Raw genomic sequence first — 19350 nt, 5'->3', positions numbered from 1 at the left:
GCTTGGCGGCGACGGGCCCAGAACCTAGTCCGGCGCCGCGTTCACTTTGTCCAGATCTCCAGTCTCCCCTCCACACTCATAAACGCGTTCAGGTGGAACACGAGGAGCCCGAATCCAGGCCGAAGACCAGATCTAAAAGGGCTGCTTAATGCATTTCACGAAATCCCCAGACCGCCTCCCCGAGTGAGCGCAGACAGGGCCGGCGGCGCAGGCTGTGTACGTGTTTGCGTGTACGTGCTTTTCCCGCGGGTGGTGTGGTCCCAGTGTGCTGGCTCGTGTTTGCGTACTGATGTGCTGGGGGGGGAGGGGTCTCCGCACCCGGGTTCTGGTGGGCCACGGTGAAGGAGCCCCGCACGTGCGTACTGAGATCTGGCCGCATCCGTGTTCTCGGGAGTCCGCGAGCCCACATGCAGGGGAGACCAGTAACGACAGACACCCGAGCCCGGGAGCCCTGGAGCGGCGGCCGGGCGGAGCTTGGCTCCACGTGGGGCTGGAGAGCGTGTAAGCCCGGAGTCTGGGCGCTCGCCTCCCCGCGGCTGCAGGCGGCTTTTGTTGCGCTCAGCGGCCGAACCGCAGCTCGCAGGAGGCTCACTCGTCCGCCCGGTTCGCCGGGGGCTGGCTACTAAGAGGGCGAACGAGAGAGAGAAAAGGCCGCGGCGGCGGAGAGGCTAGCCGAGCCAAGCGCGCGAGAGGCGAGCGCCCCTGCCCGGCGCCCGGCGCTCGGCGCTCTCTCCGCCTTCCTGGCCCAGCTCGCTCGCTCCCTCCTCCCTCCCCTTCCTGCCTAGCCCTGCCTCCTCCCTCGATCTCGGGTTGGATGACTGAGGCATTTCAGACTTGGGCTGAGCAAGAGCAAGCGAGCGAGCTCTAGGGCTGTGGCGATCTCTCGATAAGCCACCTAGAGGCGACTCAGTGCGCGCGCTCCTCGGTGGCGCCCGCCCTCCCTCTGATCATGTTGACATATTCACAGGACAGGCAGTAGTACCGATGCGGCGCTGCGACGTTACAGTTTCCGACACCTTCTTTTTATAACTCGGCTCTATCCCCTCAGCACTCGACCTGTGAAAACCACGCCTATGCAGCAACACAATTGGTCCGAAAGCGTCAAAGAGCCAATCAAGAGGCCCCCGGCTCTCCGCAGCCCAGAGCAGAGCCCGACCTTCTAGAGCCGCCGAGCAGACGCCCGGGGAATTCTAGAGGCGGAGGAGGGTGGCGAGCAGCTCCGGCTGGCTGGCTCGCTCCCTCCCTCTCCTCGCGCTCCCTCTCCTACTCCGTCTCTCGCTTTCTCTCTCTCTCTCTCTCGCCCTCCTTTTCCATTTCCCCCCTCCATCCTCCCTGCCCTGCGCGTCTGGACGCAGATTTAGGAAGCGAATTTGCTCACGTTTTAGGACACGGAAGACGACAGGCGCGAGAGAAGAGCACGGGCGCGAGAGAAGAGCACAGCCGGACTCGGACTGGAACCCAGACACCCTCCGGAGGCTCGGAGCGGAGGCAGGAGGCGGAGGCGAACGGAAGCCAGTGTGCAGTTCAAGTTGTGATAGCGCTGTTAGAAGAGGGCTTAAATCAGAGATTTTTTTTTTTTTTTAAAGGAGAGAGACTTTTTCCGCTCTCTCGCCGGCGGTTCCAGCCGAGTCCAGCGCTACTGCAGGCGCCTCCTGCGAGAAAGAGGGAGAGGAAGAGAGCTAGGGGGGCGGGGGAAGAAGGAGAAGAAAAGGTAAAAAGTCTCCTAAGAGAACTGTTCGCAGTTGCAACAAAGAACTAGGGGCTGGGGCGCGGTCCCTGGGACCCAGGGCCGGAGTGTCCATTTCGAGCAGAGCGGCAGGGCTCGGGCGCGAGTCGAAAGCCTGCTCGCTCCCGTCGTCTCTGAAACCGACTTGCAGGAGCGGCTTTTTAAAAACGCAAGGCGCAAGGACAGTCACCCCGGCGGCTATGTCTCCCAGTTGCTCGCCTTGTGCATTTTAAAAGCGGCATTCTCCCCAAAAGACACTTACTCCCTCTTCCTTGGAGGTGCCGTACTTGTGATTTTTTTCTTTTTTTTTCTTTTTGCTTTTTAAACTATGCGCTGCTGTTAAAAAACAAAACAAAACAGCAGCTGCGGACTTGTCCCCGGCTGGAGCCCAGCGCCCCGCCTGGAGTGGATGAGCCTCTCCATGAGAGATCCGGTCATTCCTGGGACAAGCATGGCCTACCATCCGTTCCTACCTCACCGGGCGCCGGACTTCGCCATGAGCGCGGTTCTGGGTCACCAGCCGCCTTTCTTCCCCGCGCTGACTCTGCCTCCCAACGGCGCCGCGGCGCTCTCGCTGCCGGGCGCCCTGGCCAAGCCGATCATGGATCAGTTGGTAGGGGCGGCCGAAACCGGCATCCCTTTCTCGTCTCTGGGGCCCCAGGCGCATCTGAGGCCTCTGAAGACCATGGAGCCCGAGGAAGAGGTGGAGGATGACCCCAAGGTGCACCTGGAGGCCAAAGAACTTTGGGATCAGTTCCACAAGCGGGGCACCGAGATGGTCATTACCAAGTCCGGAAGGTAAGCAAGCGGAGGGCCGCGTTCCCCAAACTCTCGGGAGGGTTTTCCCTCCCTTTCTCTCCCTCCTCCCAGACAGTCGGTCTGTCAGTACATTTGGCTTCCAAGAAAACTTTTCGTTGCCCTGGAACTGTGCAAAGGCTCCCGGGCCTGCCCCGGTGGGAGGAAATTTCAGCTTACCTGGGTGTCTGCAGGCGGGGGTTTTCCTGGCCAAGTCTGCAGCCTGGATAGACGGAATTTTTTTCAGCAGAGCTCAGACCTCTCTGCAGCAAGAAAGAGCACCATCCCCCCTGCAGGGAGTTTCGCTGCCCAGACCTGTGGGAGACAGGCTCAGGGTTTTGTTGCTGTTGTGTTTTTGTGTGTTTCATTTTTGTGCTCCCAGGGGGAAAACTTACAGCCCCTTTTGTGTGGTAGTAAGAGGCCTGGCCGCAGCTCCTCTGGCCCTATCGGTCCTGCAGGCCGGCCTGTGGTTCTGGAGGGGGCCTGAGCCCTCGGCTGCCAGGGTCAGGCAGGAATCGAAGGGCAGCTGGGTTTGTTTGTCCAGACCGCTTCCCGTGTCCCTCATCCAAGGGAGAGTTCAGGGTGCGATTTGGGGATCACTAAGATTATGTTTGCAGACCCAAGAAACCAGTGGGGAGATCTACACAGGCTTCTGTTTTATGTGTAAATACTATCAACAAGAGGGGTCCTTGCCTGACCGAAATCTGCCTGTCACCTAAAAAATCACAGGTTCTTTTTCTTGTTTTTTTTTTTTAATGGCAATGAAGTCTCCCAAGGCATAGAGTCCAAAGAATAAAAATAAAACGCTGCTCTTGATGCCTTTAGCTCTCCGTTGTCTTTTCAAGCTGCGTGAGGTCAAAGTTGGGCATACAGTTCCTCAGACCCAGGAGACATTTAGCCCGTTCCACAGCACAGTGCTTCCTTGAAGTCAGGAGCACAGCGTGCCAGCACTGGTGGGGACAGCCAGGCTCGGGGACCCGGTCTTGCAGTGAGGGACGGGGGACTGGGGTGCGCGGCTCCCGGGCTGACTGGTTATCAGGCCTGGGAGTGCAGTGCACTCCACGCTACCAAATGCGTTTTGAGAAGGCACCGAAGTCCAGTTTCATTTTTTCGCCAGCAGCGGGATTGCTTCAGAATAAACTCGACGTTCATTTCCTCGATAAGTTAAACATTTTCCCATCGTCGGGGTGGTGGGAAATCCTAGCTTTAACCAACCGCCCTTGAAAAAGCCTACGCCGAGTGGTTTAGAACTACGCACCCACGGGAAAGGGCCGGAGCAGGAGTTTCTCTAGGAAGAGGGCAATCTACAAAGTCACAAAAGCCAGAGAACTATGTAAAGACATTAGGAGACGCTGCAGGGAAAAATGCAGGGCTATCATTCCCTTGTTTTGAATCTGGGGGCATCTGAAGAGAAATTCAGCCTATTGAATCCTTCTGCCGTGGCGGGGAACAACTTTGCGCCCAGCCGCTGTCCTCTGAACCCTGCACACTCACCCATACGTTTTACATTTGATTTAAGCATTTTAGGCCAACTAGAATCATCAAGCCCAAGATTTCTAGGCGACTTATTATTATTTTTTTTCTTTTCCCTTCTCTCCTATTGCAGGCGAATGTTTCCCCCATTTAAAGTGAGGTGTTCCGGGCTGGATAAAAAAGCCAAATATATTTTGTTGATGGACATTATAGCCGCCGATGACTGTCGATATAAATTTCACAATTCTCGGTGGATGGTGGCGGGTAAGGCTGACCCTGAAATGCCAAAGAGAATGTATATTCACCCCGACAGCCCGGCTACCGGGGAACAGTGGATGTCCAAAGTTGTCACTTTCCACAAACTGAAACTCACCAACAACATTTCGGACAAGCATGGATTTGTAAGTTTCACCGCTCCTTTCAGTAAAACGTTCTCTTTCTTCACTCTAGTTAGGGCCCTGCTCTCTGCATGCCTTGTAGCATCGTGAGTTTCTGCTCAAACTTCTCCCTTCTTTTTTGGGTGGCCAACTTAGGGAACTTGTTTGATCAGCTACAGAGCTGCAGAGAAAAGGAGTCAGAGGTTGGGGGGGGGGGTGTTTCTTCTCTGAGAACGGGAGGCCTGGCGTTTCTAAAAGAAAGGTACCTACCGGCTCCTGTTCCGGGGCAGTTCTAAGTCTGGGGAACTGCCCGACCTGACAGTGAAGTTCAAAACCAATCGTTAAGCTCTAAACGCCGTTTTCAAAGGATGTGTTCATCCAGGTTTGAAGATCGTCTTGTGTTTTGAAATCAGCCATGGTATTTCTCGGGAGAGTGTTAAGGTTCGAAGCCTCCACTACATTGATTAAAGGGTGTGATTCCATTTTGGGAAACATGTTGGGTTTTTTTCTTTTCTTTTACGCAAAGAAAAAAAAAAAGAATTGGGCTTAGGTGAAAGTCAGCTTTACCAGAAACGACACAGATCTGCAGTGTAAAAATTGTGTGTGTTGGGAATGCATGTGTGTGTCTCTGTTCAGGGGGAGCGTACTGAGAAACTTTCAGAAGACTTGGATTGCTTGTGAAAGTCGAGCAAAGGACCTTTTGCCCCCAACCCCTCCCCTCCCCAACATTTCAATAAAATAAACAGTGATAAGCGAGGAGTAAGCAGAAAGATTAGGCCCAGGAAGAGGTGAAGGGCGCGGAAATTTCTCCAGCGGGCAGGAATTGCATTTGAAGTCCTTGATTTGATTAAGGCATAAATATTCCTCTCTAGAGTTCAGCCTTTCAGAAGGGCTTTAAGTGGATTGGGCTCGTCAATTAGTGGACGCTTAAAGGACTGAATCATTTTGTAAATTAAAATGCATGTTTTTTTCTATCTTTTAAGACTTTGGCCTTCCCAAGCGATCACGCAACGTGGCAGGGGAATTATAGTTTTGGTACTCAGGTAGGCTAGGGTTCAAGGTTCCGAGGAACCTGAGCTGGTGAGGGCGGGGGGCACCCTTCGGAAACGGCCGAGCCGTGTGGATTCTGCGGACGATAACGTTGGTGGAATGAAAAAGCACACCCAAAGGGGTGCTCTCTGGAGGTGGGCTCGGTGCAGGCGTGGTACCCTCCCGTGGGGTAGCTGTCAGCCCGGCAGGGCTCGGAAGATCCTGTCTGTCCCGCTAAACCCCTTCTTTCTGCTGTGTGTCTGTCTCTCCTCCACCCCCCACCCCCGCCCCTGCAGACTATACTGAACTCCATGCACAAATACCAGCCCCGATTCCATATCGTGAGAGCCAATGACATCCTGAAACTTCCATACAGTACATTTCGGACGTACTTGTTCCCCGAAACCGAATTCATCGCTGTGACAGCCTACCAGAATGATAAGGTGATCTAAGAGACGCTCTTCCCCCCTCCTTAATGTCTCTCGTCCTTTACGCTGCTTTGCATGAGGGTGAGAAAGTCACCAGAGAACTGGGATTGGGGGGGGGGGGGTTGTCTTGAGTTTTCTTCTGTGATTTGACGATCAGCCGAGCTGTGGGGAAAAGAGGCGCTGGCACATTGCAGAGGTAGAAGGAAAAAAAAATAGAAAAAGAAAGAAAGAAAAAGAACTTGACCAGCTGGGACTTCCATGCTGAGTGAAAAAATACCAAAGTAACTTTGCCAGTGAGAAGCTCCTGGAAGAACCACGATCTTTGAGGCCGCCCGCCCCACCCCCACCCCTGGCCTCGGGGCTTTCTCCCGTTTGTTTCCAGGTTTACTCTCTTCCCCGTCAGGAGGAAGGATCCCGAAATCAGGTTCCCAAGGAACCAGCTAACAATTTAAGGCAGAAGCCACGGGGGACCCTGGGAGGAGAGTCCCGGTGGGATCAGCTTCTCTCTCCCTTAGCCAGCGTCGCGAGTAGCTAGCTGGTCTGGTTTTTATTACCTTTTATGCTGTTGTGTTTTTTATGGTGTGTGTGTGTGTGGTTGGAAAAACCTACTCTGATCACAGGGTCATGCTAATTGAGTTGTCTGAGGCTTCTGAGAGGAGGTGACCAAAGTCACCACTTCATTTGAAGTTGTTGTTTTTTTTTTTTCCTCTCTTGGGCCTGAGGCCGGGGGATTAGGAGTGTCCCCAAATGGAACAGCAGGCAGCACCTGGTATGTAAAGTTATGGTGGCCTGAAGGTCATGGACACGTAGCACAGAGACACCCAGGGACGGTGGCTGCTGATTCACCAGTCACCAGCTTGGCTATGAGCAGGCAGTTATGGGGGTGGGGGGGCCGCCACGGAGGACCCCCGTTCTTTAACTTCTGCACCCCAGACCTCAGTGAATGCCACTCACAGGACAGCACTCTCCGTGTTGAATTCACTGTCCCTATAGGTGTGTCCTCTGTGGCTGGAGGGTGTGGGGGGGTTCAGGTACATTTCCTTAGGCTGGAGACAAGGTATCATGACCCCCCGGCCCTGCAAGGCTAGCGCACTGGGATTTATTTCAAGAACGAAAATCCAGCCGGGAGGCCCCTTTTCTTCCTCTTAGGGACCTCTGAAATATTATTTCCCACATCCCCCCAAAGGGAAGGGATTGGAAAGATGGCAGGCCACGACAGTTTCCCTCGGTCTGTGCAACACATGCTCCCTCTCGCCCCAGCATCCCGTGAGTCTTTGGTGCTGAGGTAATAGATGGTAGGGTTTTCGATGAGACCCAGAGGCCATGGGCCTTCCTTACCTAACGGTGGGGGCAGAAGCAGACAGACGCAAACAAATGTTTGTGGGGGTCATTCGGTCCTTTTAACTCTGTCACTGTCGCGGTTACAGTCCGCAAGCACCCACCTCACCCGGCAAAGAAACAAATAAATAAATAAAGCCCACTCCAGCACAAGGGCATCAGAACCCCATAAATTATTTTATCAGATTCACAGAAAAAAGGTTGGAGTGTGTGTGTGTGTGTGTGTGTGTGTGTGTGTTGTGTTTGGGGCTGGGGGAAAAAAATGTGCCACGATGTATTTTATGATTAACTGCACAGTATTTTAAAAAAATGCAAAATGAAAGCATACTTTTTAAGGCCCTCAGGTTGTCCCATTTGACAATTCCAGCTTTTCCATTTCTCAGCCAAAGCTGCCGGCTTGCCCAGAGAACAGAGTGAGGCATTTCTCAGGCGGGGTCATTTCAGCCTGCAATCCTGGTTTGGCTTCTGGGGGCAATGAACGCCCCGAAGTCCACTCTCCTTTGGTTTTTATCTCAGGGCCCTCCAAACTCCTGCTGCCCCCTCCTCTGCCTTTCTCTTTACCCTGGGCCCATCCCTGTGACGTCTCCTGTTGGCAGTCAGAATTTCTAGCCAACGGCTAAGTGGGGGGAGACACTCCCAGAACGTTCTAGAAAAGGATGCCAATGTGTCTTTCTTGCTTGTGTGTCCTCCTCCTAGATAACTCAGTTAAAAATAGACAACAACCCATTTGCGAAAGGATTCCGGGACACTGGAAATGGCAGGAGAGAAAAAAGGTGAGCTCCAGAGGGTTATTTCTCAGATTAATTGAGAAAAATCATGCTGCTAGGCCCCAGGCCTCTGCGGTGGGATGCAGGCACTTATATTGGGGGGGAGGGGGGACTCACTGACTCTCTTCTGCCACGTGCTTGCTGATTGCAGCGCACTGTTTCTTTAACGCCTCCACGTCCCCTTAAAGGAAAGTCACTGGGCCACACCATGGTTCTCCCTGGAAGAAGAGCATTAGGGATAATCAGTGACACACAGGTGCTTATTAATTCCTAATTAATTGAAGTTACTCCTAGGCAGGTCCCAGGGAGGAGCTAAGCCATTCACAAAATGCTTTGGAATTTTTGCAATCGCGTCTTGCAAATACCACCAGACGGAGCTGAGGCCCCTGGAGCACTCTGTGGCCCCTCCTTCCCGGGCATGTGGGTCATTCTGCACCAGGCAGACAGCTGGATGGTATAGGAAGGGAAATCTCCCTTCCCCCACCGCTCTCAAAGAATTTCTGAAATCCAGCAAATCAACCTAGATTTTTCATCTATTCCCAGAGGGAGGGGCAGGCATGAAAAAACAAAATGGCTAACATCTAAATAGATTTTTTTCCCCTCCAATGAATGTGTTGGTGAACCGATCACGGAGAAGTCCACCATGAAATAACCGCCTCCTCCCCATCTCAGCAACCAGGGGGCGGTGGCGGTGGGCTGGCTGCCCGTGTGCCACACGTTGGGTCCCCAGGGCCCCTCCCTTTGTCAGGCCGGCTGTCCCACCGTCTCTGGCCAGCTCCAACCTCCCCTCTTGCTTTTCGCTTTTCAACAAAACTTCACAGCCCAAGCTGCTGCCCTTCCCGAATGAAACCCCGACCTTGAATAAAGGCACCCTAAGCTTGCTTCTTTCCAGCACCCTTGTGCCACAGTCTTCTGCCCAGTTAGGATGTCAGGAACCATGTGTGGGCCTGTGTGGCTGTCCCCCCGGGGAGGGGGGGCAAGCAGGTTTCAGAATTGTGTTGTCTGTGGGCGCAGCGGGGAGAGGGGTGTGCGTGCTCCTTGAACCGTGGGAGACACACGGGGCTGGGGGGCAAGGGGAGAATGTGGGTTCTATTCTCTGACGCTGGGGGTGGGCTTCTGCTGCAGAAAACAGCTCACCTTGCAGTCCATGAGGGTGTTTGACGACAGACACAAGAAGGACAATGGCACCTCTGATGAGTCCTCCAGCGAACAGGCCGCCTTCAGCTGCTTTGCTCAGTCCTCCTCCCCAGCTGTCTCCACTGTGGGGACGTCCAACCTCAAAGGTACGCAAGCCCGGGCACCTCGCCTTCGGGACTCTGGGGCCTGGGGGCCTGGGGGAGTTGGGGGCTGGGGCGTGCGCCAGGAGGCTTGCCCTTCAGAAGAGGTCCATAAGGAGGAACCAGCGTTCCAAATAGGGGGTCAGGTGTGTCTCCTCCCCCACTTCCTGAGCTAGTATAAGAACGGCTTAGAACCCCTTCCCTCCAACCTTAGCCTGGCGGGAAGGGCGGTGTCCCTCTTGGTGGGGCAGCTTAGCAAACACGCCTGGGGCACTTCTCCCTCTGTCTCTCCCTCCCTCCAACTGCCTCCCAACAACTGCTGATGTTTTGTCATCTTTGAACTCAAGAGTAAAATGGTTGGGCTTGGGGGCAGCCACGGTGGGGGGGCAGGGATTCCCTGCCACCTACCATAAGGAGACGGGGCAGGGGACCGAGAAAACACCCAGTGATAGAGCTGCAACCTGTGAGAAGAGAAGGGAGAGCCATCCCGGGCGCGGGCAGGGGGTTGGGAGCGGAGGAGACGGTTCAAATCCCCAGTCAGCTTCCTGTGTTGAAAGAGCAGAGAACTATGTATTTGGAAAGACACACACACGTGCTCGCAAGGGGAAGAAACCTGTTTTTCACATTTAATAAAACGAAAGTCCTTGATGTCTTCGATCCATGTAAGCTTTAAACATAAAATAAGATCCCTTTTTCCTTTTTCCTGGTAGGACACCCACAGAGGGTGTGGTGGAAGGAGAAAGAATCCCTGATGGTCTGGGGGGTGGGGCACAGAGGGGGCTGCCCACCACCCAGGTCCGTCTGGGGGGACAGAGGGGGGCAACGTGGGCTCACCTGAGCGTGTGCGTCCTGGGCAGGACCTTCACTGCCACCACTGCCAACCAGCTCAGGTGTCAGGGCACTCTCCAAGCACATCCTCCTGAAGCACAAATCTGTGGGAGGTGCGGCTCGCCATCACTGAACAAAGGCCCCGGATGGTAACTAGGAGGTGTGCCCACAGTGAGTCTCAGTGTGAGTGAGTTTTTCTTTTGAAAAAGTACATTTGCCATCAAAAGGCGAGGAAAGGTAGTCTCACACAAGTAGGAGCTCAATCCATGCTTGTAAAAAAAAAAAAAAGGTGAAATCAAGGACCGATTTTGGATGAGGGCCTGGCTATGGGGGGAGGGGTCCAGTCTCCCTAAATCCTTTTAAATTCAGTGTTAACGGATCGAATTTTTCCACTAAAGTTATGGAGTATCATCACTCCCGTTTTGCAGATGAGAAAACTGAGGCACAAGAGAGGTTAAGGGGCTTGCCGGGCGGTACCCAGCTAATAATAAGCAGCCGCGCCAAGATGCATGCTAGGGAATTGGCTTCCGCTGGCCCGGGTTGGAGCCCGTCCACCTCGCTTTTGTTCCTTTCTTTTGGCAGACCTGTGTCCTAGCGAGGGTGAGAGCGACGCCGAGGCCGAGAGCAAAGAGGAACACGGGCCAGAGGCCTGCGACGCGGCCAAGATCTCCACCACCACGTCGGAGGAGCCAGGCCGCGACAAGGGCAGCCCTGCGGTCAAGGCGCACCTCTTTGCAGCGGAGCCCGGCGGCCGGCCCCGGGACAGCGGGCGGCTGGACAAGGCCTCGCCCGACTCGCGCCACAGCCCGGCCACCATCTCGTCCAGCACCCGCGGCCTGGGCGCGGAGGAGCGCCGGAGCCCGGGTCGCGAGGGCGCGGCCACGTCCAAGGCCGAGGAGGCGCGCGCTCTGCCGGCCAAGGAGGCCTTTGCGCCGCTCACGGTGCAGACGGACGCGGCCGCCGCGCACCTGGGCCAAGGCCCCCTGCCCGGCCTCGGCTTCGCCCCGGGCCTGGCTGGCCAGCAGTTCTTCAATGGGCACCCGCTCTTCCTGCACCCCAGCCAGTTCGCCATGGGGGGCGCCTTCTCCAGCATGGCGGCCGGCATGGGGCCCCTGCTCGCCACCGTGTCCGGGGCCTCCACCGGTGTCTCCGGCCTGGATTCCACGGCCATGGCCTCCACGGCTATGGCCTCCGCCGCCGCGGCACAGGGACTGTCGGGGGCGTCTGCGGCCACGCTGCCCTTTCACCTCCAGCAGCACGTCCTGGCCTCTCAGGTATTTCTTGTCCTTCCTCCTGCCTCCTCTCCAGCCCCTGTCTGCGGGCCCTCTCCTTTCCCGTCCCTTCCACACCCAGCCCCCCAGGTCTAGTAACTTCAAATAATAACGGTAATTCCTATGTGCAGGGTTTACCTTCTGGATTCATCATAACCTTACACCCCCCGATCTTAAAATATTTTTCATGTTAAGGGATGTTTACAGTAGAGTGGGTAGGTGGGTAGAAATAATGGTAGCTGTACACAGCACTTGTGTTGTGCCAAACACTCTTTGACTTCGGGGTACTAGTATCCCCTCCACTCTATAGGTGAGGCCCAGAGATGTTGAGTAACTTATCCAAGGTCACACAGCTAGTAGGTGAGGGGGCTCCCCCCAGAGTCTTTCCTAGGGTCTGTGATTTTAGCTTCAGAGCTTACATGTCTCTTAAACGTCCCTCAGAAGTTAAGAGGAGGGCTGAGGCCTGTCTGGGCGGGGTGGAGGGGAAGTGACCCTTTGGATGGCAACTGAGCCTCTTCTCCCGATTGGAAACTTTCCCCTGCTCCCCCTCCCCCCAAGCAGACTAGCCTGTCCCCCCAAGGGTTAATGGTCTGGGCACACGTGGGGAATGTCAGAGCTGAGGGACAGCCTGGCAGCCTCTGTGTGGCTCAGACAGCTGGGGGCGGCCTGGGAGAAGTCTCGGCGCTTGGGAAACGCCGGACCGGTGGAAGGTTCCGTGGGGGTTCCTGCACACCCGTGCCTTATGTTTTGTCTAAACACTTTCGTCTCCCTTCCCTGAGCCAAGAGGCAGGTCTGGCCTTCCTGGGGGTGGGGGTTGGGGGGGGGAGGATTGAGAAAAGGGTTGGTTTCTGGCCTTTCTCAGTTCCTGCCGTCCCCTCCTTTAGCTCCTCCTGGAACTGACTCATAGGTGGGCCGGTGACTTGGGGGCGAGGGGCTGCGTGGGCCCACGAGGATGAATGGCACCTCGGGGCAGGGGATCGAGAAGTGGTCCAGGTGTGGGTCCCCGGATTTCACTTTCTGCTTCTGCCACTTGCTAGGTGACTTCCTGTGCACCCTCCCCCGCACCTTCCGTTTCTCTACCTGCAACACCAGCATATCAGGCTGGGAGACTCCTTTGTCTCTGTTTATTGCAACCCCCACCCCACCCCACCCCCCACCATGCCCTTTTGCTTGAGATCTTTGTGCAACTTCTCGGGCTGGAGTGGAAGGGTTCGAGAGGGGTTCAGGAATGAAAAATAATTACGTCCCATCATCTGTGCCCTCTGGCGCCCACGCAGCTACCACTGCGGGGTGGACTGACTGTGCCCCACTGAACAGGTGCAGGGCCTGCCCCTGACGGGAGGATCTCTAACAGCCCGGTTGGCCAGACGCCCTATGTAGCATATTGAAGGCATTAGCTCATTTAATGTCCACAGAGTTCCCAATAGTGTATGAATTATTTAATATTTCCCTGTTGTTCTTTTTGCATATCAGAAAGCTGAGGCACAGGGAGCGAAGTACCCCGGCTTAGGGTGACACAGCTAAGATTTGGATCTAGAGCAATAAGTCTGAGTGTCCTCCCCGCCCCCCGACTCCACGGGCCGCCCGCCACGCCCCCGCCCCTGCCCAGAGGGAAGAGTGACTTCCTCGGGTTCCGAGGTGGTAGGGGTGGTGGCTGGAGGGGAATAGACGGGGCTGGCCCCTCCCCACCGCGTGGCCCCTCCCCACCGCGCAGCCCCTGCTCGGCTGACTCCCTGCGTGCGTTTCTCTCCCGTCCGCAGGGCCTGGCCATGTCGCCTTTCGGAAGCCTGTTCCCTTACCCCTACACGTACATGGCTGCCGCCGCCGCCGCCTCCTCTGCAGCGGCCTCCAGCTCGGTGCACCGCCATCCGTTCCTCAACCTGAACACCATGCGCCCGCGCCTGCGCTACAGCCCCTACTCCATCCCGGTCCCGGTCCCGGACAGCAGCAGCCTGCTCGGCACCGCCCTGCCCTCCATGGCGGCGGCCGCGGGAGCCCTGGACGCCAAAGCCGCCGCCCTGGCCGCCAGCCCGGCCTCGGTGGCCGTGGACTCCGGCTCGGAACTCAACAGCCGCTCCTCCACCCTCTCCTCCAGCTCCGTCTCCTTGTCGCCCAAACTCTGCCCCGAGAAGGAGGCGGCCACCAGCGAACTGCAGAGCATCCAGCGGTTGGTCAGTGGCTTGGAAGCCAAGCCCGACAGGTCCCGCAGCGCGTCCCCATAAGCCCCTCCCCACAAAAGTCTCTTCATTCCAGTCACGTCTGCAGCGCACTTTGTTGGTTGTGAAATAAACGACGGGCGTGCAGTGGGGTTAGCCCCGCTTGGTGCAGTCCTGTCTGGGAAGGGGTGCCGGACTCCCTGGAGAGAATGTGCTAGAAACAAGCCCCGTCTTCTTGGTGTGGTTGTATACAACCCGGAGCCGCTATGGCTCCGATTCTGGGGGCTCGGAAACCTCAGTTGCATTGAGTTGTTGGGGGCGAGAGTTCCAACTGCTCTGTCCACAGCACCCCCCCGCCCCCCCCCCCCCCCCCGCGAGGTTGGCCTTGGGAGCCTGGAAGAAAAAGGTAGCCAGGCCCACCAGGAGGGGGATGTGTTGAAAGGCTTCTCTCCCAGTGCAGATTTATATATATTTTTCCTTCACCGTGTCAAGTGGAAACAAAAACAAATAAAAATTAAAAAAAGAAATACCGGGGGCAAATGAATACACTAACATGATTCTGTTTGTGAAGATTAAAAAACTTTATAGCGACTTGCGTATGGGTTCTAAAATAAATTACTGAGCAGCGTTGTGCTGGGGGGAGGGGAGTCGCTGCCAGCTTTGTGTAGTCTCTTTTAAGGAAATCTGTGTCTTTTTAATATTCTTGTGATGTTTCAAGAGCCACTGTAGGTCTCTTCTTGCATGTTCCACGGTGATGTATTTGTGGTTTTTCCGTTTGAATGCTTGCTTTTAGAGAGAAAAGAACATAACCCCACACCTCTTCCCCAATTCTCATTGGCGACCCCAAGGGGGAGGATTTAAAGGGAAGGGGTTGGGGAAGACACACACACACACACACACACAAAAATGAGTTTATTTTATCTAAGCTCTGTAGCAGGATTCGTGTCTCTCCGGCAGTTCTCTCTCTTTCTTGTATATGCAATAACAAGGTTTAAAAAAAATAATAAAGAAGAAGCAAGACTATTAGCAAAGTATTTATGTAATTATTTGATAACTCTTGTACATAGGTGGAATATGAATGCTCGGAAAATTAAACTTTAATTTATTGACACTGTACATAGCTCTGTGTAAATAGGAGTGCGGCTGTCAGGTTCCTGTGTGCCCGTTTCCCCTGTAGCCGGTTTGAGTTCAAGGTCACAGGATCGCTTTTAAAACTAGAAAACACACTTTCTGCACCAACACCCCACACCCTTGCAAAAGAGTTGTCTGCAAAAAATTTAAAAAAAATTCTTTTTGAATGTCCAAGCGTGAGGAAAAGTGTTATTGCCTATTTTACCCCAAACTGGGGAGGTGGGACCCCCTTCCCAGCTCCACCTTAAATTCCTTAAAATGTAAGTCCCCCCCACCGTGAGTGGTTCTGAGACGGCTTGGTGGGCAGAGGTGGGGACGGCTGAGGCTGTGGTTTGACTTTCTACTTTTTCTTTTTGTATTGGGACTTGCTAGTCTCTGGAATCTTCACAGCGGAGTGGGACTGACTACTGGCTGCAATACTGATGGTGTTTTGAATTGGTGCCTGTAGAGAGATATTCACGGTTCAAAAGTCAGGTGCTGAGAGATGGTTTAAAGACAAAAACTCATGAAGGTATATTTTGTGTTATAACTGTTGATGAGTTCTTTGGTTTTCTGTATTTTTCCCCCTCTCTTTAAAACAACATTGAAATTTCAATAAATTTTTATTGAAATGTCTCTGGGCCTTGAGTTAAGTGCTTTCTTGAGGGAACTTCTGGAGCCTTTTTCTCTCCTGGCTTCCTCTCTTCCCTTCCCTTCGCCTTTAAGTAATTAAGACCGCCCCCACTGAACCCAAATGAGATGTCACTCAAGTTACAAAGCTAAAAAACAAAAGTCCCTCGCTCCTCGAGAAGGGAGCGCCGCTGCATCCTGAAATTGCTCTGCCTTTAAATTAGGGAGCAAGCCGGGGGACGGAAGGGGGATGGTTAGACCTGGATAGGATAGCCGTTTCAGATGCCTCAGTGTTAATGGAAAAAGAATGCCCCTCTCCCTAAGTCTGTGTTTTACGCACGAACCCGACCACAAATCCGTTGGAGGACTGTGAAGAACGTTTTCGCTTTAGCGTCCCTCTCCCTTTTCTCCTCGATCTGGGAAATCCAAGTCAAAAATATCCCTGCCCCAGTGTGGAGGGGGAAAACAAAACAAAACAAAACAAAAACGTCGCAGAATCTCCTCGCGGCCAGCCCTGGCCTGGCCAGGCCGCGACTGCCAGGTTGCAAGAGAGACCGAACGTCCCCTTCGCCCGCCCGGGAGTCTCCGATTCAACCAGGCCGACCCGAGGCGCCCCAGCGAGGCCCCGTCCCGAAGTCGCGCATGCAAAGCTCGGCTGGCTCCGCGCAGGCTTGGCTCTGGCAGCCGAGGGAGGAGGCCAGTCCCCTCCCCCCCCACCCCATGGGAAAGGTAATTCCAGGGCGCATAGTTGAACCCCTCCAAGGGGAACGTCACCCAGCAGGCCCACACCCTCCTCCAGTTCTCCCCTCCAACCAGCCTCCAGGCTGTTTGAGGAGTTGCCTTTTCAAGTTCAATTTATCTTTGAAACATTCAATAAAAAACGGGAGGCCGCGACTGTCTTTTGGTCTCCTAGCCTTCTCACCCGCGGCTTCATTTAGGAGTCGTGTGTGTGTGTGTGTGTGTGTGTGTGTTGGGGTGGGGGGGGCGGTGTACGAGAAGGTTCTCGAGGCTCGTCTGGCCCTGAGAGCCGTGACGTGAGGACCCAGCCGGAGCCTGTCCGGCTGCTACCCTCCTCCCCCCTCCCCGGAGCCCGCCAGCCCGGCCCCAAGTCCCTGTCACCTTCCTTCCAGCCTCTTGAATGGCCGGCGAGGAGGATCCCTCCCCCTCTTCATCCCGTACTTGGAAGAGGATGAGGTCAGGACCTTTGGGAGAGGGGGGCCAAGCCCCTTCCATCTCCAGCCCTGCGCGTGGGCCGCCCCACAGCCTCTCCCGCTCGGTCTCCCGGGCTGGAAAGGAAAACACCCCGGGGGACTGCGGGGTGCGGGGCCTGGGGCCCCGTGGGGAGCCAGCGACTCCGCGGGCCAGGAGATTTCCAACGCGCACCCCGAGACGACGAGCCGTGCTGCGCCCCAGGAAGGTGCTAGTCAACTGGTTGCGCCCAAAGGCGCCCTCCCGAGTGGGGGGCTAGCAGCCTCGGCCTCGAAGAGGGAAGGAATGCTTTTCTTTCCCTGGCTAGATTTGCTCACCCTCTGCCCACCCCACCCCCCAAATTCTCGGACAGTGCTCGGGCGTGTGTCCAGCCTCTCCACAGCTGGCCGGGTTTTTTTTTTTTTTTTTTTATCTCCTTTGTATCTTATTTGTATATAGTGATGTTAATGAGTAACTCTTGTGGCGCTGATGGACGGGGGTGAATGGCTCCCAATCTCTCTGGATTTCGTTGCCTATTACTCACCTGGCGCCGGTCGCAATCTCGCCGCGGGCTTTATGGTGGCGGCGGCGGCCGCGGAGGCCACTCGGAGCCGGCGCCTTCGCCTTTTTTCCGGGCTTCGAGTGCCACCTACCTGTCTGGCCCACGAATGCGCCCCGGTGGCCGCCGCTCGCCGCGCACCCCAGCACCTCCCGGGTCCCGGACACTGGGCGGGTCACCCCTGCCCCTTCCCATTCTCGCCAGTCCCGGCCAGCGCTCCGCGCCTCTACCTCTCCCCGCAGCCCCCGCCCCCGTCGGAAGAAGCTGCAGTCGCCGTCTCTTTCCTGAATATCACCTTTCACTCCAGTTGGGACCTCAGATGAGAAAAACAGCCCTTCCCGCCTCTGGGTTTCCAAAGAGCGTAAGGAAATTCAGTGAGGGGACCCTTTCTCCTAATTTTCTCTCCGAGTGCCTTGCTTCTCGGTGTACAAGTCTCCAGCCGTTTCCCGACCCTGCGGGTCTAGGGCTGACCTGAGTTCATGCCGGGTAGAGGGAGAGAGAAAGGATTCCTCTTTCTCCAAAATATACATCTCCTTCTACCCTGGGTGCAACGTCTTTGCCTCGATGTTCCCTCTCTCTTTCTCACTTTGTAACTCTGGATTTTTTTTTTCTTTCTTTCTTTCGGTTTTTTCCACCGGCCGCGTCTACAAGGTCAAAAACCACCGCTTGAGGGAGCGGCAGTCCGTAAGGGCACCGGCGAGGGTCAGCTACCGCAGTCTGCAGGGCCAAGCGGCTGGGTGATTTGTAGATTTAAGGTGACAAATACGGGTGCCGGCCAGAGCCCTCCGGCCCCCGCCCCTTGGGAAGGTCGGCTCCAAGCCTGGTTGCGCCCAGGCGTCTGAGACTGGCGGCGGGGGGCTTGGGGGAGGAGGGGAGGGGGTCGCCTTTTGCTGCGCTTGGAGCCGCGGGTGCAGGCGTCCGGGTTCCTGCTGACCTCCCGGCGCTAATTGCAGAGGCCGAAGGGCGCGCTCCGGCAGCGGCAGGGGTCACGACCCTGCGTCCCGCCTCCCGGGTCCAGGCGACCCCGAAGGAGCGGGGTGTGTGCACGCGGGCATGAGCGCGTGAGCGCGTGTGAGCGTGGGCAGAGCCCCCCTCTGCTTCGGTCCTGAAACCCACCCGTTCTTTGTGGGGGAAAGTTCCCGGCGCGTAGGCCGTTAAAAAAAAAATTCCATCCAAGAAGAAAAACCCTCGTTGTGACCTTTCCCCTAAGCCAGCAGACAGGCAGCCGCCTTCGGGCTGCCAAGTGGCTTGAAATGCTTCGCATCCGCGCGCTTTCTGCCTCGCTGGTTCTCAAATTTGACCTCACGGCAGCCAGCCAAGAGAGTGGCTGTTGTCGGGGTGTAGATGCCAGGCGGCGAGCTGCGCCCCGGGTTCTTATATTAATAGCTCTAGCGGTGGGTCTCTGTGGGCAGGGTCTTTGGGGGCGGGGGGGGGGGGGGAGGCGCGTTCAAGGGCCAGGTCACACAGGTGTTAGTTAGGAGGAGACGTGCCCGCGGTGCGCACTTGTGCCGCTTCGTCTGTAGCCGTCTCTTCCAATTTGCATTTAGAAGTTCATGTCCAAGACAGTTCCGGATGTGGATGCATTTGGTTGTTTTATAATCAAGATGCGTATAATCAAGGCAGTATATATGTTGCAGATGTCGGCGCTCCGAGTCCACGTAACAACAACAATAAAAGTAGCCAGGCTGGCGTGGAAGGGCCGGGGGCACGTGCCCGGCGCTGGGTCAAGCACCTCACAAAAGAGGTCTCCTTTCCTCCTCACCACGAACCCCGCACGGTGCGTGCCCTGTACGGTGTGTTGTCGAGGAGGAAACTGAGGCACACAGCAGTTAGGTCACTTACCCAAGAAGCCGGAGCCTGGGTTCCAACCGCCGTGGGCGCCGGAGCCCACGCTCCCCACTGTCCCTAACTCAGGTGGAGGTGTGCGGTCCTGCGGTGCTCGGGTTCAGAGGCAGAGAACCCCGTGGGCGTGCTCCGTCCAGCTTCGGGTGTGTGTCTCACGCGGGCTTCCTGCGAGAACAACACGGCACTTCCTCGGGCATCCGTCTCGGGGTGTGAGCGTGTGGCTTTCATTCCGGTGTCCCGCTCCAGGGCCCTCTCTCCCCGGTGCCCCGAAGGGCCCGCCGGGACGCGTGTTCCCAGGCAGATGGAACGAGGGGCGGACTGGGGACGAAATCCCATTTCAAAATGCCTGCAGCGGCGGGGGCTGGAGCAGATCCCGAGTTCTCCTCCGGGCCGTCGGCGTCCTGAAGCACTGGGGAGTTCAAGAGCGGCCTGCGGGCGCCAGGGCAGCAGGGCGCCCACGCCAAGTCCAGGGTTTTTATCTACCCGAGGTTGCACGGCACCCCTCGGGCTGTGGGTGTCTCTGGCCTTTCTCCGCTGGCCTCGGACGCTCCCT

General features: G+C 56.0%; 1 protein-coding gene across 2 annotated transcripts; it reads left to right on the top strand.

Annotated features, from left to right (window-relative positions):
* Positions 1 to 837: 837 nt before the first annotated feature.
* On the top strand, positions 838 to 14734 carry TBX3 (T-box transcription factor 3). Of its 2 annotated transcripts, XM_028527861.2 has the most exons (8): positions 838 to 2524; positions 4128 to 4395; positions 5355 to 5414; positions 5697 to 5843; positions 7863 to 7939; positions 9059 to 9216; positions 10621 to 11312; positions 13070 to 14734. In XM_028527861.2, the coding sequence occupies exons 1-8, from the start codon at positions 2136 to 2138 to the stop codon at positions 13529 to 13531; spliced, it is 2253 nt and encodes a 750-aa protein (XP_028383662.1). In that variant the 5' UTR covers positions 838 to 2135; the 3' UTR covers positions 13532 to 14734. The 2 variants fall into 2 exon arrangements, with proteins under 2 accessions (XP_028383662.1, XP_028383663.1); XM_028527862.2 differs by lacking the exon at positions 5355 to 5414 and having other exon boundaries at positions 842 to 2524.
* The last annotated feature ends 4616 nt before the right edge of the window (positions 14735 to 19350 follow it).

This window comes from Phyllostomus discolor, chromosome 13 (genome assembly GCF_004126475.2).
Source record: "Phyllostomus discolor isolate MPI-MPIP mPhyDis1 chromosome 13, mPhyDis1.pri.v3, whole genome shotgun sequence".
NCBI lineage: Eukaryota > Metazoa > Chordata > Mammalia > Chiroptera > Phyllostomidae > Phyllostomus > Phyllostomus discolor.
Note: the sequence above shows the minus strand (reverse complement) of the source record. Positions and strands in the feature narration are given on the sequence as shown.